At 35.5% G+C, this 12,098-nt stretch overlaps 1 protein-coding gene across 1 annotated transcript in view; it reads left to right on the top strand.

Moving 5' to 3' along the window:
• Window positions 1–12,098, top strand: part of LOC149038028 (uncharacterized) — a 39,373-nt gene that overhangs the window by 8,458 nt on the left and 18,817 nt on the right. The window contains exons 12-19 of the mRNA XM_089186660.1: window positions 3,997–4,127; window positions 4,450–4,495; window positions 4,664–4,743; window positions 5,324–5,471; window positions 5,741–5,953; window positions 6,366–6,511; window positions 11,105–11,150; window positions 11,337–11,416. Coding sequence (XP_089042786.1) covers window positions 3,997–4,127; window positions 4,450–4,495; window positions 4,664–4,743; window positions 5,324–5,471; window positions 5,741–5,953; window positions 6,366–6,511; window positions 11,105–11,150; window positions 11,337–11,416 — 890 coding nt within the window. The remainder of the gene's footprint in view (window positions 1–3,996; window positions 4,128–4,449; window positions 4,496–4,663; window positions 4,744–5,323; window positions 5,472–5,740; window positions 5,954–6,365; window positions 6,512–11,104; window positions 11,151–11,336; window positions 11,417–12,098) is intronic.

The raw sequence follows: 12,098 nt of genomic DNA, 5'->3' as shown, positions 1-12,098 counted from the left end.
TTGTACCTTTCCTTATTTGCATGTTTTTGAACTAGTCTCTTGATAATGGAGTCACGATGACCCCGAAACGTCGAGTAATAAATCTTTCCTGGTTTTTTCAATTTTCTATAAGGTACTTGAATTGTTTTAAGTTCAATAGAAGTTTTTTTATTCTGGCAGTAAAAGTCAATAAGTTTAGTACTGCTCACCTGCTTACTACATACATGGCTTGCCTAAAACACTCCTAGCAGAGAAACTCTCAGAAAGAAATTGCTTTAAATAAAATAACCAAGACACTATATCTTCAGAGTTTTCACTTATTATGGCAGACCTAGAAAACTGACACAAATTTGGTAGAAATTGTGACAAAAGCAGTTTTCAGTAGTACTTGTTTTTGTTTTTCATGATATCATAGTAATCCACTATGGATATGCCACATGGAACTCTCAAAAAATATTTTGCGTACTTTATGTATCAATCAATTTGATGCTTCAAATTGAAAAAAAAGAAAAAAGTGAGTTTCACCATCTAAAAGAGTTCTCGACACAAAGATGAACTATGAAAATAAATTTTATAATCCACAAAATTGTCCTCATAATAAAAAGTTTGATAGAAGTCTCACAAAAAATAATTTCTCATACAACTTGATGGTCTGAAAGATTCTCTTTCAAACAAATCGTATGGTAACTGTAACAGTGAAAATAAATATCTCTAATATAGATTTGGATATATGTCTCAATCTTTTAAGTATATTCTTTACATCTCAAAATTACATTATCATAACATTAGTTAACACAATGCAATATGAACTATAGTATAGCAAACCTTTGTGTCAGATCGAAGGCCTCTGAGGGCTAAGAATGGGAATATCAATTCACTGAATGTTTATCACTGACAGAAACTTAAATGTGTGTAAAGGACTAGCATGACAGTAGCTGAGAGGAAGCATTTCTGTTCTCTTCCTTTATAAGCCTTAGATACCCAAGATCTGATTGTTAATTCTGATCCCTTTTAGTTACTATACACATGTACATTTACTTGTAAATAAGTTATGAGAATTTGATGTAAGATCAAGATAACTTCTGCCTGATAAGTTTTAGTATCATCATTATCTGTTTGCTGGATAGTGTTTGGATATTATAAGGAGAAGTGACATGAATTAATAACTTTTGGGACTTTTTAAATTGTCTAATATTTTGGTCTGGTTCTTTCAATGCTGTCTTGCCAGCTAATAGATTACCATGAGTCCTGAACTGAAATGGTTTTCAATGTATCACAAGCATACTTAATATAAGTTGTCCTGGGCCAGATGGGTTTCAAAATATCATGACATCTGTTAGTAACAGTTTCTCTCATGGGTTGATAGAAAGAAGGGTTATAATCAAGTGTTTCTACAGGCTCTATTCTATAGTTTCCCATAAGATACAATGTACAAATGGCAAACTAACATACATCTTGGTAAACAAAATGGGAACAACTTTAACTGAAGAATATGGTACAACAACAAGTACCACATCAACAACAGCAGCAATAACAAGTCTCCTCTACCTAGAGGGCTACAGCCTTTCAGCCTCGCTTTCTAAGCTATACTGAACAACTTCTGTGGTACTTCCTGTAATGCGCTCCCCTCAACAGGATGTGGTGATATGCTCATGAAACAAGGGGCTAATTGTAAAGCTGAATGAAATTCATCTCAGGTGAATTAGAGAGATTGCATGATCACCCAAGGGCTGAAATCCTCACCATAGTTGCTTTGTATCTGAAGTCACTCAGGTTTTGTTCTAGGTCCTGGACATCTGTAAGAAGTTCTCAGTTTTCTCCACTACTTGATGGAAGGACATATCACATCAACAAAGCATAAACTTTCATCACTAATTCGGCTCTAATTTTGCCCATTGATTTTGAATTAGATTTTAAAATATCCCTGAGATCTTTTGCTTCGAGTTTCTGGATGTCATCTAATGACGAATTTTCCATATTGTTGTATTAAAGAACCATTTTGAAGGGAGAAATCGCATTGAAAAGTGCATTAGAACATGAAATGTCAGCAGATCAGCTGTTTGAAAGAACCGCTGGGTCAATTAACCCCAGCCTCGTTATTGTGTGTGCACATGCAGTTACTAATCCAATATGGTGCCAGGAACTGTAAAAAGATCTATTGTCATGATCACTCCTTTTTCAATGTCATTTTTATTTTCAAGCAGTCCAGTGTTTCCATTACTAACAGATATGAACTCAATAAATTGACCTCGCTCCCAATGTGTGGCTTCATAGCTCAGTTGGTAGAGCATCGCACCGGTATCGCGGAGGTCACGGGTTCGAATCCCGTTGAAGCCCTGATTTTTTTCAGGCTTCTTCTTTCCAATTGCTTAAATTGGAAAATTTACTGCGATGATCACATTTCACTTTCATCTACAACCGCAGTACAAATATGAATTATTTCATATAAACTTCACACTGACAGTTAGACTGGGTAATTAATGGAGGAAATGTTTCAATGATTGTGGTTGTGGAATATATTTTTCTCAAAGTCATTAATTATTTGTAAGGTGATCATCTAACCAAGACAGGCCAATTTCATCACATGCATGTGGTTTGAAACCCTGGTGAAATGCTGGAATGACGCTCTATCTATGAGTTTGATATAATATCAAATCCTTGAGTTTGAAACTATATGAGCATCAAACTCTAGTGAACTCATTTCTTGATTCACATATATTTGAATGATAAAACAAAGACACCAACATGAACAAACAATCTTTGTTAACACCCTCTCTAATAAGAAGTAACAAGACATTTTCTAAAGAAAACATTATCACGTTTGTTCACTTTTTTACGTTAGCATTAATTAAGTAGGTAGATTCCCTATAACCTGATCACAAGATCTCTCTGAATTACCAATTCCAACACTACCTTCTGTGTCCTTAGTCATTTCTTCATTGCTAGTGCTGTACTTAGCCAGGTCACAGTCAACACCTCAGAAACTGCAGTAGACTTAACTTCACTAATCTTTTCATACTTAAATGACCAGTGACCAGTCCAGTCCCTAGTTAGCTTCTCTTTCACAACTGTGCTAAATAAGCTGGATGCACATGTTTTTCTAACACAGTGGCCAATTTCTTCCACTTAAAGCCTGCTTGTTTGTACAGTAAGGGTAGTATGTTATTAATCGTGTTAATTCACACAGGTTGTTTATCAAAGGCAAAATGCTAAGAATTTGGCCTAAAGTAAAACCCTGTTACTTCATATAAGAAGCTTGCACTAAACCAAGATACAATTATGATATATTTCAACAATACAACATTTGTGTTTCTCATTTAAAGGGTGACAAATATGCTTTACTATGCAAGTGTCATGTTTCAAATTGGTGAAACCCCCATGAAAAGCTTTCCCTACATTTTCTTTGAAATGGATGAAAGAATAGAGAATTAAAAATTAAACCTTGATTTTATAATCATCCACAGCATTGTGATAACATTGCGCATACCCTTTCTGGAGAGACAATTCACCATAAAATTACAATTTTTTGTAACATATCAATTGACAAATTAAACTTGCTGACAACATGAGAAAAATATATGAATGTTGCCATTTTCTTTCACTTCTTAGATGTGATTGAGCTGGAGCCATTTCAAAAACTCACGCATCACATTTCATCGGGGTTTCCAAACACTCGAAAACAATAAAAGCACTTGAGCTCGGCCTGTGCATGGTCATGCACGTGCTTTAATCACTTTTCCCGTGTTTGTTCAGTTATGCATATATTTTGCTCTGTTTAATTTCACAATGATTTCAATTTTTTTTGCTAGGAAATGCACAGCAAGTCCCGTTTTTGGAAACGCTAATGAAACCCTCACACTCGTTTTTTGAAGTAGTACGTTCAGTGCATTCTGTGCTAACAATATGAAATATGCTAGCACATGATTGTTGTGTGTGGGATTAATTTATGAGACTAAAACGGTCATGCGTATATTTTGCTCTGTTTAATTTCACAATGATTTCAATTTTTTTTGCTAGGAAATGCACAGCAAGGCCAGTTTTTAGGCCTCCTGGTTTTTGCTGCTGTGAGAGTTGGCACTCAGCAGTTTATTAAGAACATCTTCTCCTCCTCAGCTGGAAGGCTGGTCTTTGATGCTTACAAGAATAATGTAAGGATATTAAGGGAGAAATTACATGTTTATCACTATCAGGAGTTAAAGGGTTAAATTTTTTTATCTAAAGGGGTCAAATGACAGTTTTAGTTTTCCATGTGACTCAAATTGAAAAAACCAGATCATGATGCTGTCTTATACAATCCAAAATTTAGAGAAAAATGTACCATGGCTGACCTCGAGGTTATGACCCAACCCAACACATTCACAATTAACTTCTTTTTTCAGTTTTGAATAAGAGTTCTGTAAATGAATCCTTAATTAGAAGGAATTTTTTAAGTGCCAATATCAGTTATTTACAGATGGATTTTGTTTGCAGTCTGCCACTAGTGGGATATCGGGAAGTGATACTGAATTAATGCAAGGTAGTTATCACATAAAAAAATATTATTGAGGTGTTTGTGATTAATCTGAGTGTAGTCACTTTGATTAATGATGTAGCTTGGACAGATTACAATGCTTGTAAGAAACTCCATGAGTTCTTATTGTAAAAATCACTAATTTTGTGTGTGTGTGTTTTAATCCCATTCTAGAGGATCAACCTTTGTTGCAGTGGCTGCATGGAAACCTTAATTCTGATTTTAATATGACACCAAAACAGAGATCAATGCAGGTAAAGGTCTCCACTCAGGTGCTCACAGATCAATCATGTATTAGCTGACTAAGTATTTATGAAAGTTAGCCATTTTGTTCCTTATTTTAGTTTGATTTTTACAATATGACATACAGCTTAGTGCATGTAAATCCAAAAGACCTGTCAGCATGAGGAACTTATAATCTTGGAAAACCCCATATACAGTGACTACTAATTAGAGACTGAACAATTTACAGCTCTCTGTAGTTCCAAACAAATTATATCCACAATTATATATTTTTAAGCATTTTCTACTGTGTGTTAGAAAAAGGAAATTCTCAGAATTTTTAAGGCTGATAAATGTATGAGTTTTAATATTATGATTTAACTTTGTTTTATCAGATTTCAGAGGAATTGAAAATTACAAATAAATGTTTCTTTTAACAACTAATTTAAGTGGTAAGGAACATTATGCAACATTCATGGTCTTATAATTAGAAGTCGACTGTTAATTTTGTGGAACTGTTCTGTGACATTATATCATAAGCCCCACCTGACTTGGTCTGGAAGGAATTTTGGAGTTTCATCATGATTAACAATACTTCCTTCTTCTCTGTAGGGTGAAGTTCCTTTCTGTGTTGCATCTAGTCCAAGTCAAGATGTACATGTTACCTCTGTCTATGCAATCTTTGTTAAGTCAGACATTGTTTTAGGCAATGTGGAAATGGTCTTTTCCTCTGTTTATCTTTATGGATGCAAAATTCCCGGTTTGTAACAACCAACTAGATATCCCATAATGTTAGTGATAATAATATTTGTTGTAGCTACAATTAGTTTTATATTTTTAGTTTTCATTCCTTTATATATTTATAAATTGCATTGATCATCCTATTTTTGTACTTATGAATCAAGGTTATACTGTTAAATGGTAGATGTATAAAGGTTTTCAGTGAGTAAATAGTGTTAACTAGCCTGATGTAATTTCCTTAAGCTTCAGCCTCTCTGTAACATCAACTTTCAATTATTTTTACTGCAGGTGCATCTTCATGTGGTTGGGGCAATGTGATATTTAAGGCTCATCATGGTATCCATCTGGGGTCAAGAATACTTTTTTACTATCCTGATGACAAGGAAGTAGTTGTCATGGTAAAAACCCCCAACCTGTTTGAAATTCTTTGCAAGGACATCAGGTGTCACAAAGCCAACAGTTCTACCTGCAGTGAAGAACGACAAAGATTTGAATCTTTTGGTGAGTTTATGTAATATTTTTTTTCATAAAAAGTGAAGGTTCGGGCTCTCTTGAGGAAAACTATATGATAATGCAAGAGGAAGTTGAAATGTTTTGCACTTTCTATAAAATTAGGAAATAGACAGGAATTTGTCAATCATGATCAATTGTTATGATCACTTCTTTCTCAATGTCAAGTTTATTTTCAAGCAATCCAATGTTTTCATTACTATAACTTCGACAGTTAGGTTGGGTAAGGGATGAATGTTACATTGACTGTGTTGTGGAATAATTATTTGTCCGGTGCATTCTGTGCTAAAAATATGAGACATGCAAGCACATGATTGTTATGTTGGGATTGAGACTGAAACATCAATGCATATATATATTTCCCTTAGTTTAATTTCACAATGATTTAATTTGTTATTCCTAGGAAATGCACAACAAGTCCAGTTTTTAGGCCTCCTGGTTTTTGCTTCTGCAAGAGAGGATGCTCAGCAGTTTATTAAGAATACCTTCCCCTCCTCAACAGGAAGGCTGGTCTTTGATGCTTGCAAGGACAGTCAACCATTACCTGAAGTGAGGTCCTAATTCTTGTTTTCAACGATTTTATATCTGTAGGTGAGGCAAATAAGCATAATTTCCTTACAGGAATAAGATTTTAATTCTTTTTTAATTATTGTTTCAGAACTACAGACATTTCTGGAGGGAAGTTTGACATGCTATTAAGACGGTTGATTCCAAAGAGCTAGATTTCTCTGCAGATAATTAATGGATTGCAGTCTAAGGAGAACCCCCCCTTTTTTTTTTTATATAACCGAGCTCCATAGCTCTCAAAGCCTTAAACAGGGTCGGCTAGGGGGGTAGTGGAATACCAATATACCCGAAAAAAAAATCGACAAAATACCCCAAAATACCCCAAATTCCTCCAAATATACCCAAAAATAATCGAAGCTTTGAATACTTTATACCTGAAATTCAAAGAAAGTGATATACTGAATACCCATATTTAAGCTGCAATATACCGTATACCCGATTTAAAACACCCCTGAATACCGAATACCCAAAAACCCTGGCCGACCCTGCTTAAAGAAGAAAAGAAAGGTACTGTTGAGAAGACAGTACCTTAGTTTGAAGCCCTTGAGCTAAATTATAACCTCGCGTGAGTTATGAAGAACTGACATGATGTTTCGAGGTTAGAATTTTGCTACAAAACGATGCAATTGTGAATGAATTTGTTAAAAAAATGTTCTGAGCAATTGGGAGAACAAGACAAAGCTATATCCTGTAAGACACGATCGGTACATGATTGTAAAAGTACATTCCTATGTAAAAGTAGAATTACTGATTCCTAGTATTGTATTGTGAATATAGCTTGTTGATTCTTTAATAATATTCAGTTGAGCAATAGCAATGAAAGGAGTAACTTGACTGAGTCTAGACGACACAATAGAAACAATCAATAAAAAAAACATCAAAATTGTGTCATCGTTTCCTTTCGTTCCCTTAAGTGTACTTTATACCAATCAAAAGATAGAGTGAACATTTTGAATCAATTATAATATAGAAACTATCTGATTACCTTGTGGTCGTGATGATAGTTCCGCGGATAACTATTCCTAAGTAAAGTAATTTATTACCGAGCTTAAGTAGAGGTCTATTTAAGTTGAAGGGTATTGGGGGAAAAGGAAAAAAGTATATCATCTGAAGGTGAAGAAAACAATAATCGATGAGCAGAGAAATCTCTGAATTATATAGTAAACTCAAACATTTTAATGTCGATGGCAAATATGCATAGCTGATCCAATAGATCAGTTTACATAGCGAATCATTGTACATAGCGCTGTTTTCAATCAGCGACTAACGAAAGCGTTACCGTACCCCTGGCAGAGATAGAAAAATACGAACCGCTCTAAAACCAATCAGATTGCAGGATTCGTTACCGTGACCTCTGAGAAAAAATAAGAGGAACAGTTTTATTCATTTGTTAAATGGAATAAGTTTGCACAATAACGCAAAATATGTAATTGTGGAATGATAGCAGACGAATCAAAAAGGAGACGAAAATGATTCTAAGCAAAGAATGAAGATATTATGTCCGTTCTTGTTTTTTAGCCGTCAGTCACCGCCAGTGCCAACAGTTCTCTTCGCAACCCAACCTCTCCCGAAGACTCAAACAAGTAGATCGACCGTTGCTTCCAGATTTGGACAACTTGTTGTATCTAAAATTTTGTCTTATCGTGTATCTTTACAAAAACTTCAAAATTATCAATTCAAGCTTCACTAGTGTATAAAATTAGAAGTTTTACTCAAGAAAAAATACACAGGGGAAAGCGCTGAGAGTCAGGTGTTTTGAGTCAGACAGGTGTTTTGAGTCAGACAGGTGTTTTGATCGAAGCGGCGCGCGTGAGAACAAGAGTCACGCAAAAAAGTCTTTTCCTTACTCCTCACGCAATGCGTGACAGCTTCAAAAAAGGGTTTCCTACGCTTTTGCTGAAGCATTGCACGTGATTGGGTAGGCATTCTAAGAAGAAAGAAAACGCTGTCAGTCCTGCCACATACTGTTCATAACGTTCGCTGTTATTCGCTCTTCCGCTCTGTAGTCAAGATGAACATGTACTGGTTAGCGGTGTCCAAGTTGATTAAAAACGAAATAGCAGCAGGTTGGCAAGACCACCTCACAGGAGCCAATCAGAAAAAAGTGTCAAAAATTTAAACCAATCCTAATCTAGAAAACTACTTGGACAGGGTTAGTTTGCACATCCCAAGTAGATAATATCAAAACCGAATTAGGAGCAGACATTAGGGAGCTGACTACAAACGCAGTTCGTCCATTCCCCTTTCCTTAATAATTTCCAGATCTCTTGATCCGGGAGAAAGATTCCGTGAAGTTTTTTAACTTCTAAGGCTTGTCCGACATGCCGAGACCAGCGGCGAATTTAGGAGGAGGTAAGTAGTCTCGCGTGTTGTTCGCTGTTCCGCTCTGTGGTCAAGATGAATACGTAATAGTTAGCGGTGTCCAAGTTGAGTGAAAACGAAATAGTTAGCAGTGTCCAAGTGGAGACCACCTCACTGGAGCCAATCAGAACAAAGTGTCAAAAATTCAAACCAATCATAATCTAGAAAACTACTTGGACAGAGCAAAGCTAGCTTGGACAAGTTGTAAGCATCACAATCGTATAGGGATCAGAAATTGTGGAGTTAGGTTCGTTAACGCGGTTCGTTCGTTACTTTTCTTGATAATTTCTTGATTTCTTGATCAAGGAGAAAGATTCTGGGCACTTTGAAAATTCTAAGGCTAGTCCGACATGCCGAGACCAGCTACGGCGGCGAATTTAGGAGGAAGTAAGTAGTCTCGCGTGTTGACAACGAATTCTCCGAACATTCTACAATTTGTTTTCTGTGTCACTAAGGAAGAATACTATCTAATGCTTGGTCCTCTATACCGTGATTGGATTGAAGTGACAAAATGTATTCTCATTTTCCAAGGACACCTTTGAATCACAGCTCAACAGAAGGTTACACATGTGCGCGGACTGAAGTTACATGAATACTGCACCTGACAGAAATTTATTTAACTGAATGATTAATGTTCGCTATTTTTTGTTATCTAGGAAAAAAGGATTCAGTGTACCTTTTCATACGAGAACTGATTCAAGAAGGAAAGTATGCATGGTTTGTTACTGAGGAGGGTCGGTTTCTTATCAAATGGGACAAAGCCGTAGAGCTTTATATGGAGTACAGAGCGACGAAGAACCCCAAGTTTAAAAAGAACACGAACCGAAGAAAGGCCAGCAATGCCTTGAGAGCAGCTCTCCTTCATCACTATGAAAAGGATGGAGCGAAAGAGTTCGCAGAAAGCAGAAAGTTGGGTGGAAAGACCAAAGTTATTGAGAGACAGTTCCAAATTCCCTCCAGTGTGTTCCAAACCCTTTTTGGATCAAGTGTTGAACTTCCAGATAACCGTCAACATGCCTCAGGTGATCAGGTATTGGATTGCCATTTAATTATTATGATTCAATCTAATTTTAATATACATTATAATCAAGGATAACACCAGTTGGTGAAATCTAACCTGTGAAAAGTATATTTTGAGGCAATTTATGAGACTACGCTAACCCCAGAGGGGTTTAACCCCAACCTTCCCCAGAATTTGATAATTATTAGTCCCCTTTCCCTTTTGAAATTTTCATAAAAAACTTCGTCAACTTTGATCTCTGAATTCTGTTTGTTTGCCAAACATTTCCAATCAGTATTAATTTTCTCTGTTTTGCATGTCAGAAGAATTCTTGCTCACCACTTTCAGGCCAGTGTTTGCTGTTAATTCAGCCATTATCTTGATAAGGTCCTGTATTTTGAAGCATATGTTTTTTGGGTTAATTCTCTTCCATATTATCTGTAAATTGCCAACTCAGGCCTTCCAGAATATTCCAAGATGCTACTTGTGTTCTGGTTTGGACATTCTCTGGAATTTTCTGTCTCTTAACCCTTTAATTCCTAAGAGTGACAAGATTCTAATTTCTCCTTACAATAACACCCTGAATCTAATGTTTAAGTCACACGAATAAAGGAAATGATCAGTAGAATCTAGGTAATGTACAAAGAACAGTATGGAGAATTATGTCTTATGATGCAAGGGTGTAAAGGGTTAACCCTTTAACTCCTAAGATCTGATTGTTGATTCTCCCCTCTAGCTGCTAGTCATTTCCTGGTTAAGTAGTTATGAGAATTTGGTGTTAGTTCAAGATAACAACTTCTAACTGACAAGTTTTAGTATTTTCATTACCTTTTTACTAGAGGATGTATGGATATTAAAGGGAGAAATTACATGTTCATCACTACCAGGAGTTAAAGGGTTAAATTTTGTTTATATAAAGGAGTCAAATGACAGTTTTAGTTTTCCATCTGACTCAAATTGAAAGGACCAGATCATATTAGTCTCCTAGAGATATGAGAAAGAGTCTGCAAAATTAGTACAAACCTGTCTTACATACAAAATTTAGCTAAAACTGTACCATGGCTGACCTCAAAGTTATGACCCAACCCAACTCATTCACAGCTTCTTTTTTCAGTTTGAATCGGAGTTCTATAAATGAAACCTTAATTAAAAGTATTTTTATATATACAAGTGCCATTACCAGTTATTTACAGAATGATGGATTTCTTTTGCAGTCTGACACTAGTGGGATATCAGGAAGTGATACTGAATTAATGGAAGGTAATTATCACATAAAAATATTGTTATGGTGTTTTTGATTATATGAGTGTAGTTACTTTGATTCATGATCCACAAACTGGTCCATACTTTGGGTAGCTTGGACATATTGCAATGCATGTAAAAACCTCTACATGTTCAAATTGTAAAAATAACTGTTGTTTTGTTGGTCTTTTAATCACATTCTAGAGGATCAATCTTTGTCGGAGTGGTTGCATGAAAACCTCAAATATAATGTTGATATGACACCAAAACGGAGTCCATTGCAGGTAAAGTTTTCCATAAAAGTGCTCACAGATCAGATGTATTAGTATTGTAAAAACTTTTGTATAAGCTGCTCTCATGTTTAAGCTGTATACCCCCAACTTTCAAGCATGATTTTGTAAAAAAAAGTGTTGGTCGTTTGTTTGCAGATGTTCACAATAAACTTGACAAAATCTAATTTTGTGTATTTGCAAAAACATTAATAAGTTAATCAACTCTGAAAATACCCCTTAAAAGCTTTCCTTTAATCAATTTCCCTATTCTCTGTGACTGACAACAGTTTTCTTGTTAAAGCCCGCACCTCAAATGAAAACAATGGAATTTGAATGAAAATAAAGTGCAGGAGAATGATGCAAAATGTTTTCTTGGTAACCATGTAGAAGGTCTGGACACTAAGGACAAATGATGATCTCGTGTATTAGCTGCACCTAAGATTTTTGGCTCAAAACTTAAGCAAAAAGGTGCAGCTCATACACAAGCCTTTACAGTATTTACAAAAGTTAGCAATTTTGTTTCTTATTTTAGTTTGATTGTTACATGACATACAGTGTAGTACATGTTAATTCAAAAGACCTGTCAGCATGAGGAAGTTAATTTTGAAAAAACCTATAAGCAGTCTTCTTTAGAGACTGAACCATTTACAACTCCTTGTAGCTCCAAACAAATTATATTCCCAATTATGTGGGC

This window comes from Pocillopora damicornis, chromosome 11 (assembly GCF_964200805.1).
Source record: "Pocillopora damicornis chromosome 11, jaPocDami1.2, whole genome shotgun sequence".
Lineage (NCBI taxonomy): Eukaryota > Metazoa > Cnidaria > Anthozoa > Scleractinia > Pocilloporidae > Pocillopora > Pocillopora damicornis.
Note: the sequence above shows the minus strand (reverse complement) of the source record. Positions and strands in the feature narration are given on the sequence as shown.